This window comes from Nyctibius grandis, unplaced genomic scaffold (genome assembly GCF_013368605.1).
Source record: "Nyctibius grandis isolate bNycGra1 unplaced genomic scaffold, bNycGra1.pri S41, whole genome shotgun sequence".
NCBI classification, from domain to species: Eukaryota; Metazoa; Chordata; class Aves; order Nyctibiiformes; family Nyctibiidae; genus Nyctibius; species Nyctibius grandis.
This window is the reverse complement of record NW_027167475.1, coordinates 1-21,280: the sequence shown is the minus strand read 5'-3', so window position 1 is coordinate 21,280 and position 21,280 is coordinate 1. Positions and strand designations below refer to the sequence as shown.

Genomic DNA, 21,280 nt, shown 5'->3' with positions numbered 1-21,280 from the left:
GCATCCCCAGGTCTTTTCCACCAGGCAACTGTCCAGCCACTGCTGGGAAGTCCACCAGGAACTGCTGTGGAAGTAAGAAGGACATTGCAGAAAGGGGAAATACCCTTCATATTTCCAGATATTCCCTGCTGAAACATTTTTTGCAGAACTTTTCCCTGCTTCTCCTCAAATTGCACCAGTAGATCGTTAGGAACCTCTTTTCTCCTGCTGGGGGGAGCTCAAGTCACAAGAGGGTCTGAAATATGCAAAAGTTGAGTAGATTTCGTAAAACAATGCTGCAACCAGATGGTGCTGTTCCCCAAAACAGGGACACTGTAGTAATGCCTGGACGACCAGAAGAGTCACCTCATCACAGTCCTCGGATTTATGGCCAAGTCCAAGCAGGATTTCAGTAAAATTCCCGCTTGGGCCCGTTTTCACCCTGACATCATCTGCATCATCATGAACAAGGGGAGGTAACTCATAGTCCTCTGAGGAAGTGGTAAATGTGGTAATCCAGTGGGATTTGGTGGGTGAGCCCATATCATCTCAATGAGCTTTTCTCACCAACCCTCATTTCTCACCAACCTTCATTGCTTTCCAACTGATGCTTCTTCACCAAAGCCCACATAGATATTGAAGGCCCAGGCCTGAACTTAAACGACTTCCTGGGACCATGGGCGTGGGGTGTGGGTCTCCAGGTGAGGCTGGTGAGGTCCATTAAGGCCTACTAGTGCCCTCGGGGTCTTGCTGCTACCCATCATAACCATAGCCAAGGCAACAGGCCTAAAAGAATCAATGAAGGTTGGTGAGGGTGTGTGCCATCTTCCTGGCCCCCTCAGGCTCATTGCGCCCTGCAATGGGGGTGGTGACCCACGGGATTTAAGTGCCTGAGTCAAGGGAGGAAAAGAAGCTTATGAGGAGTCCCTCAGTGAAGAAGGAAGGTGTGGTGTACTGAACCCTCCATCCCTGGCCTTGCTCTTGGGCATACTGGTCCTTCTGATCGAGGCCCAGCCTGTGAATGCTCTGAGGTCAGTAGCGACCCCCCACAGCATGCTGGGATCGGGGCTTCTTGGGGCCAGGTTGCTTGGGAATGAGATCAAAAGCTGGTGGTAAACTCTGTCTAAGGATGATGGCTCACCCCATCTGCAGCTGCACCTGGGAGGAGAGCTGTACTTTCAGCAGGTATCCTCTGAGCTCCATCATCCAACGAGCTTTCTACCATTGAAGTTGTCCATGCATCCAGACTGCAATGTTCCTACTTGGGTAGAAGGGCATCATGGGAGACTAAAAAGCCTTGCCAAAGTCAAAGTAAATGGCTTCTGTTTCTCTTGCCTCATCCACAACTCTGAACAGTTCATCACAGATGGTGATCACGTTGGTGAGGTGTGATTTACTCTGGGTAAATCCATGCTGACTCTTCCAAACCACCTTCTCATTTGTGATGTGCCCAGAAATGGGTTTCAAGAGACCTCCTTACGTGAGGGGTAGTACCAGAGAGCGGAGGAAGTGAGGTTGACTGCACTGAATTTCTCAATATTGACCTTTGGGCCATGTTTGATGATGAGTGCAACACCTTCCTTTCACTGGCCACCTAGGACCTCTCCCAATCTCTGTGATCTTTCTAAAGCTGATAGGGAGCAGCCTTGCAAGGACATCAGTCCCTTCTCTCAGCATGAGAAGATGCAGCCCTGCATGTCCATGGACTTCTACAGGCCAGGTTCTCTCCTGACATCCCTGACTCAAGCCTCATCCACTGTTGAACCCTATCACATGTCACAGGGGCCTTGAGACTGTGTTGCTGAAGGCTGAGGGACAGAAGGCACCCAGTACTGTAAGGATACACAGAGAATGTTTCTTCTTTGAATTCATCAGCTAAGGGCCTCGCAAAAATTGGGATGAGAAGAAACTCATGAGTGGTGGAGTTGGCAGTGCTGGGTTAACAGTTGGACTTGATGATCTGAAAGGTCTTTTCCAACCAAAATGATTCTCTGATTGTATGAGAGGGAGGAACACGAACGGGGCAGGTGCACGAAACAACCCTCACCAGACTCGTTACCTGATGAGCCATCCAGCAAGTACAGGTGCTGCTCCTGGGATGACCAGCTGGGACTTTGCAACTGGTGGGCTTGTAAGTCAGGGTGGGGAGATCCTGAGCACTGTTCTGGAAAGGGTGGCAGCTACTGGGGTGAATGGGGATCCCAGTGCCAGCTACTGGGGCCAGTGGGGGTTCTCAGTGCAGCTAATGCAGCACATGGGTGTCTTGACTACCAGACATTGGGGTGGGAATGGTGTGTTTCCCAAAAACGAGCTACTGTGAAGGCCTGGGATGAGTGAGGGGCTCAAAGCCAGTGTCTGGAGCAGGACCATGGGTGACAGCCCGTGTCCCTGCTGCTGGGGGGGCAAATGTCTGCATCTTCCTCAAACCTGCTGTGCACTTGTGCACTCACCAGCAAACTTGAAGCTGGACCAGCCAGCGAGGAGGGGGTTGTTGGGTCTGTGCTGGGGAATCAGCAGCGGGGGCCAGGGGAACCCGCAAGTATCAGGTGGCTGTGGGATGAGCATGTCAGTGCTGGGTCAGTGCAGAGGCCTTCTCTTCTTTCCCACTTATCCCCCCCACATCAAGATAGGTGGAAGTGGGCAAGAGATTGGGAGGGGACATGGCCAGGACCTTCAAAGATCATCTACTCCAACCCCCCTGCCATGAGCAGGGACATCTTGTAGTCCATCAGGTTGCTCAAAGCCCCATCCAGCCTCACCTTGAGCACTTCCAATGATGGGGCACCCACAACTTCTATGGGGCATCCACAACTTCTTTGGGCAGCCTGCTCCTCTATCTCACCACCCTTCCACACTAGATAACATCATGCTAGGCAATACCAAAGTGGGATCAAAGAAGAAGAGGTGGGGGGATATCTCTTAAGGTGGGTGTAACTCTGAAACTGTCTGGGCAGCTGGGAGGTGGTGAGGGTTTGCTTTTGCATCGTTGTTTATTGTTGTTGTTCCCTCACTTATTGAACCATCTTTATCTCGCCTGCCCAAGTTTTCATGCTTAGCTGCTGGCCAGGCTCAAACCACCAGCCAATGAGAGAGCTTTCCTCCTCCCTCCTAGTCTGTGACTTTCACTTTCGGTCTCTGACTCACACTATTTCTCGGAATAGGAGGAGACAGACCAAGAGCACAGGAAAAAAGGCAGAGCAGGACCCAGGCTGCAGCAAAGCTGTTTCAGCCCAGAGCTGCTGACGAAGACGAAGGTGAGTCCCTTCCCCTAATGCCCCCTCTGCGCCCCTCACCCTGCCGTTAGCACCCTTGCGCAGCTGGGTTGTGGAATGACTCCTGATGCCAGCAAGCAACAGGGACCCCAGCAAGTGACAGAGACCCCAGCAAGTGACAGGGACCCCACCGGATTGGAGGAGAAAAAGATCCAAAGGTCTAATTGGGCTCTGGGATGGAGCAAGGGGAATGGGTGGGAACCCTCACCTTGGCTTTGCATGCAATTTAGACTTGCCTAAGCTTGGGCCCTATGCACTAACCTTTCGTCTGCTCCCTGCTGAGCTGGCAGTGCCCGTGACATGAGAGGCAGCCTCTTGTCCCACACTAGCAGCCCCCTTGGTGTTCTTGGAAGAGGACAGGGCTTGTGAGGTCCTCAGAGAGGATTCAAAGTCCAGAAGTGGGCAGTGTCCGTGGAGCTCGGTGTTGCTGGAGCGAGTGCTGGGGCATTCGGGAGGTTGCAGTGGGGCAGCCGCAGCCGTTGTGCTGCCTCTGTGTCCGTGGGGTTTACTGGTACCTGGCAGGGGCTGGGTGATGGCTGGGGGTTGCGTGGTTTGACCCCAGCTGGCAAGTAAGTCCCACATAGTCGCTCGCTGACTCCCCCCTCAGCGGGATTGGGAGGAGAGAATCAGAAGGGTAAAGGGAGACAAGTTGTGGGTTAAAGGGAGACAAGTTGTGGGTTGAGATAAAGACAGTTTGAAAGGTAAAGCAAAAGTTGTGTGCACAACCAAAGCAAAACAAGGAATTCATTCACTCCTTCCCATGTCCGGGACAGCAGGGCTCCGTCACGCGTAACTGTTACTTGGGAAGTCAAACACCATCACTCTGAATGTCCCCCCCTTTCCTCCTTCCTCCAACTTTTGTTGCTGAGCATGATGTCCTGTGGTACGGAATATCCCTTGGGTCAGCTGGGGTCAGCTGTCCTGGCTGTGTCCCCTCCCAACTTCTTGTGCACCCTTTGCTTGTTTTGGCTGCGATACAGATAATTGTCTTCATAGCAGTTTGAGGCTGTGTGGGGCTGTGAAGCGGATGACAGACGCCCTTTCCTTCCCCAGAGGGGAAAACGAAAAGATAAAAGGGCGAGAGGCTTAGGGGTTGGAAAGTTAAAACAGTTTTGATGGGGACATGGCTGTTATTTTGTTGATCACCGCTATCGGGGTCTGTCGATGCCCATCTTGCCATTTAATCCCTAAGAACTGTATATCCTGTGCGGGACCCTTGACTTTGCCTCTTTGCATAGCAAACCAGCTTGCAGAAGAATTTGCATTATTTTCTCCCCTTTCTCAAAAACTGCTGCTGCTCTGTCACCACATACAACGATATCATCAATGTACTGCAAGTGCTCTAGAGCTCCACCCTTCTCCAGTGCACTCTGGATCAGTCCTTGGCAAATGGTAGGGCTGTGTTTCCACCCCTGGGGCAATCGATTCCAGGGGTACTGGATACCCCTCCAGGTAGAAGCAAACTGTGGCCTGCACTTTGGTGCCAAGGGAATAGAGAAAAATGCATTAACACTGTCCGTGGTGGCGTACCACTTGGCTGCCTTTGACTCCAGTTCACAGTGAAGTTGGAGCACGTCTGGCACGGCAGCGCTTAGTGGTGGCATAACCTCATTTAGGGCATGATAGTCTACAGTTAATCTCCATTCTCCATTAGGCTTCTGCACTGGCCTTATTGGACTGTTAAAGGATGAGTGAATCTTGCTGGTCAGTCCTTGGTTTTCTAGTTGTCGAATCAGTGTGTGGAGGGGGGTCAGGGAGTGTCTGTTGATACGATACTGTCGCCGGTGCCCTGTTGTGTTAGCGATTGGCACCTGCTGTTCCTCTACCTTCAGCAACACCACAAGACAAGGATCCTCTGAGAGGCCAGGCAAGGTAGACAGCTGTTTAATGTTGTCAGTCTCTACAGCTGCTCTACCAATGGCCCATCGATACCCTTTTGGGTCCTTAAAATACCCTCTGGTGAGGCAGTCCATGCCAAGCATGCACACAGCATCTGGGCCAGTCACAATGGCCTGATTTTCCCACTCGTTACCAGTTAGGCTCACTTCAGCCTCCAATACTGATAGCTCTTGAGATCCCCCCGTCACTCCAGAAATGCTCATTGGTTCTGTCCCTGTATGATTTGATGGCATCAGGGTGCACTGTGCGCCAGTGTCTACCAGGGCTTTATAGCCTTGTGGTTCTGACGTGCCAGGCCATCGAATCCACACAGTCCAGTAAACTCTGTTATCCCTCTCGTCCACCTGGTTGAAGGCACAGCGCTTCTAATCCTGTTTGTTTGTGACTGGTGGGGAGGGATTAGAATCCCATCTATGCTGACTGGAGATCAGCCCAGTAGAAACTGGAGCAGCCACCTTCCTGGAGAAACCCCCTTGTGTATTTGTTTTACCTCGCAAGTCGTGTACTCGTGCCCATAGAGCACTACTGGGTTTTCCATCCCATCTGCTCACGTCCTCTCCATAGTCACACAGGGCATGCCACAGGACACCTCGAGGGGTGTTCTGTCTCTCTTGGGCCAGTCTTGTGGAAGGGCATCTTCTCTCAATGGCTGCGATGTGGGTCCATGCAGGTGGCGAGTAGGACCTGTTCTGCATCTCAGGCAATCTCTCAAACAATCTATCAGTCAAAGAAATTCTCAGATTGCTTCGTTAGTTTTTCTACAGCTGAGACGCACGCCGGTAGGGGAGGGGAGAGGCTGTCTTCATGCTGTTGTATTTGGTTAGCCACATCACCCACAGCTGGTATCTCTCCCTCTGCTCCCCAGACCAATAGTGACAGTGTGTGGGCATATGGCGATGGGGCACTCTGCACCAACATCCGCAACATAGGTCGGCTGCACGGCATTTCGTCAGGGTCTGCAATAGTTTGTGGGTCACTATAGATCATCTCCTGCACAGCCAGCTCTCTCAGGTACCTGACACCTTTGTCCATGGTGGTCCATTTACTTGGGCGGCATACGATATCATCCCTAAAGGGACACCTGGTCTTTACGGCTGACAAGAGTCACCTCCAGAAGCTGAGAGTGGACACCCTCCCTGGACACAAGCCACAGGGGCAGAGAGCGTGACCCTCGTGGTCCCTCAGATTTAAACTGAGTATGACGTGGGTGGGATGGAGTACCCCGTTGGTCTGGTTTGGGTCACCTGTCCTGTCTGCTCCTCCCCACAGGTGCGACACTTTTACGGTCCTTTCCTTTGTGGAACAAACACACCCAACAGGGACCCTGGTTTCCATGGCCACAAGCGTGTGTGGTCAACTTCAGAAAGTACAGTCACTTAAAAGAAACTCAACTGCAGAGTCTGTCCTAGTCCAAAGCAGGACACAAGTATGGGGCTGTGTTTTTAGATTTGTGCAGGAAACAATGTTGACAATGCAGAGATGTTTTTGCTATCACTGAGCAGACCTTACACAGCGTCAAGGCCCTTTCTGCTTCTCACACCACCCCACCAGCGAGTAGGCTGGGGGTTGTTGTGGTTTAACCCCAGCTGGCAACTAAGCCCCACACAGCCACTCACTGACTCCCCCCAGCAGGATGGGGGGAGAATCAGAAGGGTAAAAGTGTGAAAACTCATGGGTTGAGATACAGACAGTTTATTAATTGAAATAAAATAAAATAATAATAATAATAAATTGTAATGAAAAGGAAAATTACAAAGAGAGGGAAATAAAACCCAAGGAAGACAAGCGATGCAAATGAAAACAATTCCTCACCACCACCCGACTGATGCTCAGCCAGTGCCTGAGCAGCAGCCCCCGGCCAAACTGCCCCTTAGTGTTAGAGCTGATCATGACGTCCTATGGTATGGAATATTCCTTGGGTCCATTGGGGTCAGCTGTCCTGGCTGTGTCCCCTCCCAACTTCTTGTGCACATCCAGCCTCCTCGCTGGTGGGGGTGGAATGAGAAGCAGAAAGGCCTTGACATGTCCTTTCCGTAGTTCTGGTGTGACCCTCCCATCATTCCTGTTGTCTAGAGCCCTGTCTGAGGCCATTGCTGTGTCCCACACCCATTTTTGCATGATTAACCACACAGCAAGCTTCAAACTGGTGTTCAGGACATAATGCAGAGTACTCGCATTGTCCCACTGGGCTTACAGAAACTGAGCTATTTCTGTCACCAGGCAAACGGGAAGGGGCCGTGCACGTCTGCTAAGCAACAGTATTGCCTTCACAGCATCACTTGCGAGGGGCAAAAAGAGGAGGTGTGGTGGAAGGAATTTGGTGCAATGCATGGTTTGTTTGGAAAAAAGAAGTAGGATGATAATGACTGTCCCTGTTTGGACTGTGGGATGTCTCCACCTTGTTAACCAGCCTGTCTCGCTGTCTCCTCTGCAGGCCGTGCTCGCTGTCAGCAATGGCTTCCAGAATCCTCATGCCAGTGCCTGTCTGCCTCATTGAGAACAGCCAGAGGAAGGGGCTGGTGGTCCAGCAGGAAGCCCTGCAGGTGCTGTCAGAGGTCACCCAGCCTGTGGTGGTGGTGGCCATCGCAGGGCTGTACCGCACTGGCAAGTCGTACCTCATGAACAGGCTGGCTCGTCAGAGGAAAGGTGAGGGAGGTCCCAGCACAGCATGGCCAAGGGACCTGGGTTTTCCTACTCTGTCTTTAACACTGTTGAGCCCTTGCGTTCTCCCCACAGGTTTCTCCCTGGGCTCCAGCGTGCAGTCCCACACCAAAGGTATCTGGATGTGGTGTGTACCTCACCCCTGCAAGCCTGGACACACTCTGGTGCTGCTGGACACTGAAGGACGGGGTGATGTGGAGAAGGTGTGGAAGAAGCAGAATGTCCCTTTGTGCATTCCCAGCACTTTGTGGAAGCTCTTGAGGGCCCAACCACGGTGATCAGAGTCAAGGTGTTTCCACCGCCCCTGGTAGCCTTTGGCCTGTGTGCTGGGAAGAGCCAGAGGCCATGGGGAAGGAGGTCGGGGTAGATAAGTTTGACAGATCCTGAGAGGTAAGAGTTGAGGTTAAGGCCAGCTACAGAACGACATGGAGATGGCATGGGGATGGGTCTCTGCAAAAACTGGTCTTGCCATGGCCTGTTGGTTAGGGGCATTCAGGGTGTGGGGATTCGGGGCTTTGCTCATACTTAGGGGGTGTTGTTGGTAAGAGCCAAGGGTTGTTGTTCCAGGGCGACAACAAGAACGACACATGGATCTTTGTGCTGACCGTACTGCTCTCCAGCACCCTGATCTACAACAGCAAAGGCACCATTGACCAGCAAGCCATGGACCAGCTGCAGTATCCTTGGTGGGACAGCAGCACCAGGGGATGCCCTCCTCTCCCGGTGTGGTGGGCTAGGAGTTGACAAATCCCAGCTCCTCAAACAGCTGCACAACCTTCTGGTGGTGCCCCGTGATGTGCTTTGAGTCCTTAGGAGTCCAATGTCATGGACCTCAGGGCTGAGGGTTTTTCTCCCTCCTCCCTCTGGTGGTTCCAGGCCATTCTCTGTCCCTGCAGAGTCTCCTCTCTTCCCCATGAAGTGCTGAGTGGTTACAGGATGGCGATGCCCCTGCATTCAGACCTGAGGTCCCTGTTTCCTTAGCCAGCTCTCCAGCTATGTGGTGAAGCTGTCTGAGCATATCAAGTTGAAAGCAGCACCCGAGAAGAGTGAAGATGAACTGAAGGATTCAGAAAAATTTGTCCTCTTCTTCCCGACTTTTGTCTGGGCTGTCCGGGATTTCACACTGCGGCTGAAGTTGAATGGGAAGGAAATCTCTGAGGACGAATACTTGGAGAACGCACTGAAGTTAAAGGCTGGTAAGGGAATGGTGCTGTGCTGCTGGAGATGTCCAGCCTCAGACACAGCAGCATTGGAGTGTAATTCAATAACAGCCCAAGCCTGGTGAACTTGCTCCATGTCCTCTTACCCCACAGGTAGCAGCCCAGAGATCGAACGCTACAACCAGCCCCGGGAATGCATCCGCCAGTTCTTTCCAGGTCGCAAGTGCTTTGTTTTTGACCCACCAGCAAGAAAGAGGGACCTGGACCACTTGGAGGAGCTTCAGGATGATGAGATCGATCCTGAATTCCTGCAGCAGGTGGAGAAATTCTGCAGCCACATCTGGGAAAAGTCTCCACCTAAGACCGTCCGTGGCGGGCACTTCGTAACAGGGAACAGTGAGTACTGCTGTGCAGAGGGTTGGATGGGCAGCAGCTCTTGGTCCTGTGTGTGGGGCAGGATCCAATGCAGAGTCAAATGAGGCAGGTGGGGAAAGGGAGAGCTTTTGTGCTGGCTGCTGTCCATAGCGCTGGACTTGGAGCTTCTGGATGTTGCAGGCAGGGTGGGAAAGACAAAAAGAAGTTCAGGAAGAGTGTGGGAGGGAGGCAGCAGGGATATGGCAGGGCCCAGGGCTGAATGGGAGCCTGCGTTTTGTTCAGGCTGCAGATGTCTCATCCTTGGTCCTCCTTGGCAGTGCTGGGGAAACTGGCAGAGACCTACGTGAAGGCCATCGAGAGCGGGGCAGTGCCGTGCCTGGAGAGTGCGGTGGTCGCCCTGGCAGAGATTGAGAACACAGCAGCAGTGAAAGCAGCTGTGACGTTGTACCAGGATCTGATGAAGCAGCGGGCAAAGATGCCCATGGAGACTGTTCAGGAGCTGCTGGAGCTGCACACCAAGTGCGAGCAGGAGGCACTGAAGCTCTTCATGGCACGGACATTTGAGGATAACATCTGCTATTTCCAGGCAGATCTCATAGTAGGTGGTCCCCAGCCCAGCCAGAATTCCCCCAGGGACACCATCATCCCCTTAGCTCTGGGAAAATAGCATGGTCCTGGGGAACAGGGATCTGCCTGCCTCCTGCCAGAGGACACTGCTGTGTCCTCTCCACAGGACACTCAGTCCCAATGCCCGCTCCCACACTCTGCAGACTGGAAGCTTTCCTTGCTGTGCTCCCTCTTCTGCCTGGGTTCTAAAGCTCTGCTGCAATGGGGACGAAGCTCAGGCCTGCCCGATCTCTTGCTGCACCCAGATGTGTCTGTGCCCTGGCTCGAAGCCTGTAGCCTTCCACACCTCCCCTGTGCTGCTGACGAATTCTTGTCCCTGTGTTTTGTGAAGCCCGTGGTCCCTGGCATGCTCTCTGCCCCTGTGCACCTTGGTGCAGAGATGTCTGTGGGTGCAGAAGGCCCTCCCCATCTGTCACCTCCCAGCTGATTACCCCCCAGACTGGAGATCCCAATTCCCATGTTGACCTGGCTTGATTTTTACCTAGCATGAGAGTGGTGGATGCAGCTCAGCCTGGGCTGATGCCTTCCCTCTGCATCTTTCCGCACAGCGCCAGGTACAGCAGGTCAAGGAGAAGTTCTGCACGGACAACGAGCAGGCGTCCCGTGTCAAGTGCGAGGCTGCTCTCAAGGACCTCTCCCAGGACATGGAGAGACGAATCAGAGATGGTGCCTACAGTGTGCCAGGGGGTTACGAGCTGTTCAAAGGAGACGAGAAGGCACTGGTGGGGAAATATCGGGAACTTCCTGGCAAAGGGGTGAAGGTAGGAACAAGAGCAGCTCCCCTTCAAGGGGAGAGGCTCCATACCCCATCCTCTTCCCACAAGATACCGTTTCTCCCCAGCTGCTCTTTCTCCCCTTGACTCCTCTTCTACCCGTGGTCCTCCAGGCTGATGCTGTCCTGCAGGAGTTCCTCCAAAGAAAACAGGCTGTGGCCAAAGTCATCCTCAACGCAGACGTCTCCCTGACAGAGAAGGACAAGGAGCTGAAAAGTAACTTGTGGTCTGGAGAAATGCCACTGCCTGTAGAGGGGCAAGCATGATGGAGTGGGACAACAGGACTCCTTGGGGGCTTGTGCACTCAGTTCCTGCCCTTGCAAGACCCTTGTTTCTCTGTCACCAGGTGAGCAAGACCGGAATGAGAGAGCTGAGCAGGAGAGGGAGGTCCAGAGGAAGAAGGAGGCAGAAGAGAGGCAGAAGGTGCAGGACCAGTTACGCAGCTGCGAAGAGCATGAACTTCAGCTGAGAAAGAAGCTGGAGGAGAGCTGTGCGAAGCAGCTGGAGGAGCACCAGAAGATGATGAGCCATAAATCAAAGGTACCAAGTGGGAGAGTGCAGGGGCCAAGATGTGGCTAGCAGCGAAGAATGGCAAAGGGATCCCAGCTGGGTCCCTCCCCTTGCTCCTTGGTGACAACCTGCCTGTCTTCACAGGAGGAGAGTGCATTGCTCAGAGAGGGCCTCCGTGACAAAGCCAACTACATGCAACTGGTGAACAGGAGACTGGAGCAGGAATATTGCACCACCAAGAATAGCTACCTGTCCTGGATCAACATAATGATATCGATACTGATGGGCTTGGTATCTGTAGTATTTAGCTTTTTGAAGTAGTGGGGGATCTCTCTCAAATACTTTAACGCTCCTATTGTAACAAATTAAGAGAGGTGTGTAGTGTCCCCACGTACAATTGTGAGACAATTTGAAAGCCCTTCATGCAAGATGCTTGCCATAGAGTGTTTTCATGCATGCCTCCTCCAGAAGATGTTCTCCCCTTCCCTCCAAGAGCACCTAGTCTCTCACTTCATCTGAAGGCCCGGGGAACATCAAAAGCCAGGGTGGCCTGGGGCACAGAAAGGCCATAATGGCGGTAGGTAGGTCTGGGAGCATTTTGCCATGCTCAGAACATGCCATTGGGGGATCTGACCCACCTCTTCTAGAGACCTCCTCACCAGGGCTATAGGAATCATGCCCGAGAGAGCTTTAAGCTCACATCCTATGGTCACACTTAATGCAGCAGCATGAAGTAGCATGGAGGTTGTGAATAAACAGGAATCCACGTGGTGAGCACTACGTGGTTTGCTTGGCATCAGCCTTGGGCAGAGTGACCCAGAAGGAGTGAGCCCATGACTCAGGGAGCAGTGGATGAAAGCCATCCTCTGCTATGTACCTATTGCCACCCTGGTCCTTAGCAAGGCTCTTCTCACTTTGAACCTGTGAGGGAGTTCTCCCCACAGGGCTGTTCTGCTCTCTGTTCACTCACCCCATCTCCATGCTGCTCCCCCTTTCCTTTCTTCAGACCGAGAACTCTCTGAGTGCCCCTTCCCAAGGGTGTCTGTGCTGACACTGCAGGAGATGGCTGTAGAGCGTTCATGGGAGGTGTGTGTCCCATTGTACTGGTTTTGGCTGGGATAGAGTTCATGTTCTCCTTAGACAATGGTGTGGTTCTGTTTTGGATTTGTTGATAACACACCCCTGTTTTAGCTCTTGCTGAACAGTATCAAGACCTTTTCTGCTTCTCACCCAAGGGCGAGTAGGCTGGGGGTGGGCAAGAAGTTGGGAGGGGACACAGGTGGCACAGCTGACCCCAGCTGACCAAAGCCATATCCCAGACCATATGACACTGTGCTCAAGCAAGAAAAGCTGATGGAAAGAGGGAGGAAGGGAGGTTGTTTGGAGTTATGGCCTTTGTCTTCCCAAGCCACCATTACATGTGATGGAGTCCTGCTTTCCTGGAGATGGCTGAACATCTGCCAGCCGATGGGAAGTAGTGAATGAATTCCTTATTTTGCTTTGTTTGCGCACGCGGCTTTTGTTTTACCTATTAAACTGTGTTTATCTCAAGCTATGTGTTGTCTCACTTTTACCCTTCCTTTCTCTCCTCCATCCCACAAGCGGTTTGGGGCTTAGCTGTCTAACGGCTTTAACCCGTAACACCCATGGACAAAGGGGTTTCCGTCTTCCCTACAGGTATTTAAATCTTCAGCTGCACCGTGAGAACAAGCAGGGACACCAACTGTTGCAGTACCGTGAAGGTGTAGAGGTTTTTGAGTTCATTATGTCCAGAGGGGCTGGTCCAAAGGCAGTCACCCCAGTGGCAGTAGCCCCTGAAATGACTTCCCTTCTGTGATGCCAATTTGTCGTGGCTGGGCAATTTAGACCACTTAAAGAACCACCGCCAAAGGTATCAGCAAAATTGGTTTTATAGAAATATGACATTGTGAAAGTGCGATTTAACAAAGTTCAAGACAAGGTTCACTCTATTACTTACTGCACAAAGTATCTGACACTGATTCAAAACTACCAATGCAGAATCAAAGTTACCAATACTGTATCTTAGTGCACTATAATACCAGGTTATGCGTGACATTGGTCACTCACCAAAGATCTGCAGTTGACAAGAGGTCTTTCTGCCTCGAGGGGCAACCTCAAGAGGCGTCCCAGCTCAAGGGGAGATCACCGCCATGCAGGCAGCTGCTCAGCAGTGAGACCTCAAAGAAGGCTCACTCAGGCTGTCATACCAGGTCCTACACTTGGGTCACAGCAATCCCATGCAACTTGCAGGCTTAGGGAAGAGTGGCTGACAGATGCCCATCTGAAAAGAACTTGTGGCTTTTGCTTGACAGCCATCTGAATATGAGCCAGCAGTGTGCCCAGGTGGTCAAGAAGGCCATAAACATCCTGGCTTGTATCAGAACTAGCGTGGCCTGCAGGGCAGGGGAAGTGATCGTCCGTCTGTATTCGGCACTGGTGAGGCCGCACCTTAAATCCTGGGGTCACTTTTGGGCCCCTCACTACAAGAAAGACATTGAGGTGCTGGAGCGAGTCCAAAGAAGGGCAACGAAGCTGGTGAAGGGTCTAGAGCACAAGTTTTACAAGGAGTGGCTGAGGGAACTGGGCGTGTTTAGTCTGGAGAAAAGGAGGTTGAGGGGAGACCTTCTTACTGTCTACAGCTACCTGAAAGGAGGTTTTGGTGAGGTGGGTGTTGGTCTTTTCTCCCAAGTAACAAGCGATAGGATGAGAGGAAATGGCCTCAAGTTATTCGGGGGAGGTTTAGATTGGATGTCAGGAAAACTTTCTTCCCTGAAAGGGTTGGCACGCATTGGAACAGGCTGCCCATGGAAGTGGTGGAGTCACCATCCCAGGAGGTATTTAAAAGACATGAAGCTGTGCACTTCAGGACATGGCTTAGTGGTGGACTCGCCAGTGCTGGGGTAGTGGTTGGACTTGATGATCTTAAAGGTCCTTTCCAATCTAAACGATTCTGTGATTCTGTGATTCTAACAAAACTACAACTGGATGTAACATCCCATTCAAAGCTCCACTTGCTGTTGGTGACCATCAAAGGTGGGTTTCCCACTAGTGATGTTCTCCATCTTTCTTCACTCTTTCTAGGATGTGGTGTATGCTCTCCGCATCATGGTGGACGGTAATCAGGGTTCTCTGCCACTTGTTCCCAATTCCTTTTAGCAATTGACTCAAGTCGTCATAGAATCATAGAATCATCAAATGGTTTGGGTTGGAAGGTTTCATCTAGTTTCAGCGCCCCTGCCATGGGCTGGGGCACCTTTCCACTAGACCAGGTTGCTCAAAGCCTCATCCAATCTGGCCTTGAACACTGCCAGGGAGGGGGCATCCATAGCTTCTCTGGGCAACCTTTTCCAATGTCTCACCACCCTCACAGGAAAGAATTTCTTCCTAGAATCTAATCGAAATCTCCCCTCTTTCAGTTTAAAACCATGCCACCTCATCCAATCAAGGTGCTTAATCCCAACGCAATGATTGGGTATATGGTCTCTACTGAAGCATTGCGTATTGTCAAAACAAAAGCTGTGGCTTTACTTTTGGTTGAAATTAACCAAATACCACCAAGACTGGAAATCCTTTTGGAATGGAGTTGCATTCTAACAAACTACCTTTCAGTCTCGGTGGGTGAGGTGCCCTCATTGCCTTCCCTTGTAATTGCTGTTACAGTAGATTGCACCCATAACTGAGAGCCGTGCATGGCACAGAATCTACTATAGTTACCGTATGGATTAGCATAAACAAAAGAAGTGAGGGTCTCCGCTCCATGCATCAGGCTTGTTGATGTGTACACTGAATTGGGTCCATGCTGGCAATTATCACTCCTGCAAGACGGATGAGCAATCTTCCAATGGCTAACCTGATCTCCAGGGGAGGTGTGCTGGTATCATCCCCAGTATCGTTCCCAGAAAGAGAAAACAATACAAATGTCAGCGGGGTTTTTCCAGACAGGTGACCCCCTTCTACTTAGTGGCTCAACTTGCTTAACTGCTTGGACTAAAGGCAGACGTCCCTTTTCCCACTCAGAATATCTCTGTTCTGTCTCTTTAAATGCGGTCGAGCTAAACATTAAAGGTCTTTTTGTCCCGTTTGCCTGGTTTGGAGTAGATTGCAGTAAATATCTTGTTCTGCAAAACCCCATTCTGCTATAATAGGGTCACAGGGGTGGTACTGGCCCCAGCGACTGATATATGTTTAATCCCTGTATTAGAGTTTTGATTGTCTCTTCATCTTCTGGCTTCCATTTCCGTGGTTTTCCCTTTCATAAAAGTGAGTACGGTGGGGAGTAACGACAGAAAATCCAGGTACGTGTTTCCTCCAGTACCTGAAGTACCCATAAATTGTTGTAATTCTTTCCTAGATTGGGGCATCTGCAGTTGTTCTATTTCGCATAGGGTGTCTGGTGGAATTGTTGCACTACCTGTAATCCACCAAGTACCTAAAAATTTTACTTTATTTGGTCCCTGGCATTTTTCACTCAGGACCTCAACTTCTGCTTTATGTAGTGCTTGCCGCACTGCTGCTGCCGCTCCCCCCTCGCTTTCCTGTCAGGGAATTCACATCCTGAGGAAGTGGGACTGTCTGTAAAAGTTCAGCAAGCGCAGCATGAGCAATTGTGGGTGAATGTTTATACCCTGTGGCAGTCTGTTGAAGTTATATTATATACCTTCCCTAGGAAAAGCAAATTTCTTTTTATCCTCCTCCTGCAAGGGGACCATAAAGAATATCTCTCTGACATCTAGCTCTGCCATCCACGGGTGTGCGGCTGCTCGGAGTGTGGCTGTTAACGTTGCCATATTGGGTACTGCAGCTGTTAGTGGAGCTGTGTTGGCATAACAATATATGATAATATCTTATTATGCTGATAATCAATTGTCAGGTGCCATCTCCCATCCCACTTTTGGACTGGCCACAAGGGTGAATTGTACAGGGGGTGGGTTCTGGAAATAATGTGCTGTTTTTCTAAATCTGTTATTACGTCTGACATTCCATTTCATGCCGCAGCAGAAATCAGACACTGTGCTACATTGGTAATTTCTGGGCTGCGCAGAGTACACGCACTGTAGCCTCACAATTTCTACCGGGTTTGGGGTTGGTACTTGAACCAAAGGACCACACGCTGCTGTCTGACAGGTGCCAGTTTCGTCCAGGCAAAACATCGAAACCCAAAGTATTTTCATTCTGCTTTTTAACCACAAAGCGAGTAGAGGGCATGCGCTTCTCACCCGGAAGACGTAAATTAATTTTTGCGGTTTGACAAATAACACTTGCTCTGTTTACCCTGGTGAATTTAACGCTTTGCCATCCAGGCTGCATACCCAGCTTCTCAGCGTCCTGTTGTGTTAGCATTGAAATTTGTGCTTCTGTGTCTATTAGAAATTTCAGTCGTCGTCAAGGACCAACTGGAATCAGAGTGCAAGTGCCTCCTTCATTTAGTGGCTTTAAAATTGCATAATGTACAGTGGTACACACCCAGTATCATACTGTGGTGGGATATCAGGGTATCACCAGATTCTCCTTGTTTGTGCATGGCTGGTATGCAGGTGGCTTTCATGACAGCAGTGGCGAGCTCGCTTAGGGAATAGATGGGAATTCTGCAAGGTTCACCTTGTTCCAAGGCATCTATTCCCCCAGCCCAGCAGGCTACACTACTGGTGATGATAGAATGGGCTTCATTCACTGGGTCAGGTCCTAGGTTTAAGAAAACTCCCTGACCCCAATAACTGTTTGCTTCATCTTCACTCAACTCAGTCGCTGCCACTCAGGCAGACACGCCACAAATATCCAGTTTCAGTTTCACCTGGCTTTCTGCTGTATTTCTCTTATAAGTTTGCCAGTTGTAACTCATCCCAGGGAGTGGTTCATGTAGTATGTCGCTGAGCAGCACCCCAAGGTCCTTCAGAGTATTCTGCTTTAATGATGGGTTAAGCCTCATATTCAGGGGAATCTAAGGGGAACAGGGGTTCATAACTTCCCTCATCAGAGTCAACAGGATCGCCCCAAATATAACCATCCCACTCCTCTGGGGACACTCTCAGTTTCCTAATTCACATGGGGCTAGGGGGATGCAGGGCCCGCATTAGCATCATCTCGATCATTTCTTCCAACTTTTGTTTTTTCTACTTTTCTTCCTGTAACTGCTTCTGTAGCTGCTCAATTGGCAGCTACAGTAACAGCTCAGCTCCTTCCTGCCTTCTATTTCCTCTCTCAGATCTTCTCTCTCTCTGTTATTATATTTCCTGTCCTGACAGGCAGCTTCTAGGCAGGTGCCTAACATCCTACAAAGAATTCCTTTTCTCTTAACTTCTTTAGCATTTCCTCTTGCTAATTTTAATTGTTCTTTGATTGTGCATCTGTCACCAGATTCCACAACTTCCCTGGGCAACCTGTTGCAGTGCTCATAGGAGAAATGATCCAGTCCCGTCATCATCTTCATGGCCCTTTGTCAGACTCTCTCTAGTATGTCCATGTCTCTCTTGTACTGAGGAGCCCAGAATTGGACCCAGTACTCCAGCTGTGGCCTCACCAGTGCCGAATAAAGGGGAAGGATCACCTCCCTCATCCTGCTGGCAATACTTTGCCTAGTGCAGCCCAGGATAACATTCACCTTCTTTCCCACAAGGCCACATTGCTGGCTCATGCTCAATTTGGTGTCCACCAGGACCCCCAGGGCCTTTTCTGCCTAGCTACTTTCCAGCTGGGAGACCCCCAGCACATACTGGTGCAGGGGATTGTTCGTCCCCAGGGGCAGGACTTGGCACTTCTCCTTGTTGAACTTCAGGAAGATCCTGTCAGCCCATTTCTCCATTTTTCCAGGTAGGAAAAGCAGTCACTTGAGACCAAACACTCTATGGACAACCTTGCTCCTCACCTCCCCAACCCCACCATTTCTCTGATCAGGCCCTGGGCCTTGCATCACCTCTCCTTATATCAGACTTCTCCACTGAAGTCTGCAGCTGGATATTACAGCTCCGTGGCACCAATGCCCACCTGCTTTCCTCAGAGAAGTGGCTGCACACAGGCACAGGAGGACTCCTCCTCATTGCCAAAAAACACAAGTTACACATGATGCAGTTTCATAAGCTTTAACACACTCTCCTCTACTACATGCCATGTCCAAGATGCATCTAACGAGGTCCGCCTTCTACTAGGGATATCTGTACAAGAACTGTTTTAGACAGAGAGCTGGGCAAGGAGAGATATAAACATAATTAAGGAGTTGACTCAAGAGTTAGTTAAATTCCCAGAGATGGGGCAAGTCTCCAACTCCCTGAAGCTCAAAGCCACAAGAAGTAGTTTGGAGGTATGTGAATGGACAAAGAGCAAGGGGACGGGGAAATCTGGAGAGCAATGGGAAGGGCGTATGTCCAGCTAGTCTGCTGAAAAGGTGCCCTTGGACATGGTCATTTAATTAGGAGAGTTGGGAACACCTGAAAGGTGAGGGAGATTAAAGAGAGAGTGTAAAAGACAGAGTAGTGGCAATGCAAGTACAGGGGGAGATTGATACTTCTTCTCCTATGATTAATGCACTTCCTGGAAATCCCCATTCTGGCATGGTGGGAAAACATTGCCATATTATTGAAAGTACTCAGGTGTTTGAGCTTGAGCTTGGACCAGCTGGATTTTGAAAACCTCCCAGAACTGAGACTGCACAGCCTATCGTGGTGAGCTGTAGCCTGGTGTGAAGACTGATTTGGGGATATTCCCCTCTACAGGCTGAATTTCCCTGGGAACACTCGATCCTTTGTCAAGCACAAAGCATCTTCTCGTTCTCCACTGCTTGAAGGGTGTCCTGGTTTGGCCTAAAATAGAACCAATTTCCCTTTCAGAGATTTTTACTTTCAGCTAAGTCTCTTCTAAGTAACTGCACATTCTGAAGCTAACTGCACGTTTAGCAGACAGTGTCTGCTTCTAGGACTGATGACACTCGAAGTTCATAGTTATCGCTGAGGTGCCAGTAGAAATGTTATGCAGAAAGGCTCTTGCTGTACTTATTCTTAGAGAAACCAAGGTCACTGCTAAATTCCTCACTGATTATGAGTGAAGAGCTGTAGAAGGGTTGCACCTCCAGGGAGGAGCAGACAGGACATGTGACCCAAAACTGACCAACAAGGTATTCCTTCCCATACACATCATTCTCAGTATAAAGCAGGGGGATCACTTGGGTCTCACCCTCTTCTGCTATGGCCAGCGTCCCAAGAGGACTCTGTCCATTTTCCTGCTGACCCTGGTCCTGATCCGTGTATCCCTGAATCTCGTTCCTGTCTGTCGCTGGGCCCAGTTCCCGGAGCCTGCCCTGCAGTGCCAGTGGTGACGTGACCAACATTGGGGGAGCTTGACCTTGGTTTTGTACATATTCAATTATTTTCCATTATTATTATACGCTTTTTCATTATTATAGTTTATTAAAACTGTTTTAATTCTCCAACCCGTAAGTCTCTCTCCTTTTTCTCTTTTCTTTCTGCTTCTGGGGAGGGAGGAGTGTTAATAGAGAGCGTCTGCCACTGGTTTACTAGCCAGCCCAGCCTTAAAGCATGACAAAGGGTTGTGCCGCGTTGCAGAGGGGTGCGCTGGGTCCCCCATGCGCAGAGTCACCGCTTGTAACCGGAAGGAAGAAGAAGAAGGTGGAAGAGCAGGAAGGGTGTGAAGTCCTCCACGAGGTCAGGAAACGCAGCAGCAAGAAGGCTGGGTTCACCGCTGCAGACCTCTGTCAGCTTCTCCACCCCCACTTTGCTCTCACCTGGGATCTCCACCCACCTGAGCTGCTCGTGGGGCTTTCTGGAGGCAGGGTAGACACCCTACATGTTCTGCACTGGGATGAACTTGGATCCTTCAGCCCATCTGCAGATCTGGGCAAGGGGTGGGACAACGCTGGGGAAGAGCAGCATGGTCAGCAGTCCCACCGATACCAGATGGTTTAGTAAAAGTGGCCTCAAAGTAGGCCTCAGAGTAGGCCCTAAAGGCCTACTCTGTGTAACCTTGCAACAGAACCAATTGTCCTTTCAGTAATTTTTCTTTCAGCTAAAATAACTGCACTTTCTGAAGCTAACTGCATGTTTTGAGAATGCCAATCGGAATACAACACTCTGATATTCACAAACTCTCAGGGTCAGCGTAGTGTTGGAGCCCAAAGAGGCTGTTTATCAAATCCCAAAACCCAAATCGAAACACAAGCTTAGAGCATTTCTCGGGGTGGCCGGATGGTGTCGCCTCTGGATAATGAATTCTGGACTCATTGCCAAACCCTTATATGAAGCTGTACAAGGGGAAGGAAACCTCCTTGTTCAGACTCAGATGCATTTGTAAAATTAAAACAGACTTAATGAGTGTTCCAGGTCTCGGCCTTCTGAACTTAGAAAAACCATTTGAACTGTTTATACATGAAAGATTACATATTGCTTTAAGAGTGTTGGTCCAGAGACTAGCATCATGGAAAAGACCCGTGGGGTACTTTTCAAAACAACTAGACAATGTCAGTATAGGATGGCCAGCATGTCTCCGAGCAGTGATGGCTATGGTATTACTGATCCAAGAGGCCCAAAAATTGACGTTCGGGCAAAAGCTAACTGTGTTTGTGCCCCATGCAGTTACGACCTTTCTAGAACAAAAAGGAGGGCACTGGCTGTCACCAAGCCGGATGCTGAAATATCAAGCCGTTCTTCTGGAACAAGACAATGTGGAGCTGAAAGTAACCACAATCCCGAATCCAGCGACCCTTCTAACTGCTGATCCTGGTAGGAAAGAATGAACACATGACTGTTTGCAGGTGATGGAACAAACATACTGCAGCAGAGACCTTTATCAGGGGTAATGAAGAGAGGAAAGAGTTCAGGAGACTATTGGCAAATTGACTTTTCCAAATGACCATGGCAAAATGGGTATCGGTATCTTTTAGTGATGATGATAGATACTTTTGCAGGCTGGCCGGAAGCTTTCCATTGTTGCACCAACAACGCAAAAGAAGTAGCAAAAATATTGCTTAAGGAAATAATACCGAGATTTGGGGTACCTA

The 21,280-nt window shown here is 50.3% G+C and overlaps 1 protein-coding gene across 2 annotated transcripts; it reads left to right on the top strand.

Moving 5' to 3' along the window:
- The first annotated feature begins 3,145 nt into the window (after positions 1-3,145).
- LOC137677230 (guanylate-binding protein 1-like) lies at positions 3,146-12,807 on the top strand. Of its 2 annotated transcripts, XM_068424510.1 has the most exons (11): positions 3,146-3,233; positions 7,585-7,796; positions 7,887-8,014; positions 8,379-8,488; positions 8,805-9,007; positions 9,125-9,367; positions 9,664-9,944; positions 10,522-10,734; positions 10,860-10,962; positions 11,093-11,286; positions 11,401-12,807. In XM_068424510.1, exons 2-11 carry the CDS (start codon positions 7,604-7,606, stop codon positions 11,575-11,577), a joined length of 1,845 nt encoding a protein of 614 aa, XP_068280611.1. In that variant the 5' UTR covers positions 3,146-3,233; positions 7,585-7,603; the 3' UTR covers positions 11,578-12,807. The 2 variants fall into 2 exon arrangements, with proteins under 2 accessions (XP_068280611.1, XP_068280612.1); XM_068424511.1 differs by lacking the exon at positions 7,585-7,796.
- The last annotated feature ends 8,473 nt before the right edge of the window (positions 12,808-21,280 follow it).

Excerpts from the sequence above, each read along its gene's own strand:
- LOC137677230 (XM_068424510.1), top strand. The coding sequence starts at position 7,604 with ATGGCTTCCAGAATCCTCATGCCAGTGCCTGTCTGCCTCATTGAGAAC. Across the intron at positions 10,963-11,092 it reads GAAGGACAAGGAGCTGAAAA|GTGAGCAAGACCGGAATGAG; the intron begins GTAACTTGTGGT and ends CTCTGTCACCAG. Across the intron at positions 11,287-11,400 it reads TGATGAGCCATAAATCAAAG|GAGGAGAGTGCATTGCTCAG; the intron begins GTACCAAGTGGG and ends CTGTCTTCACAG.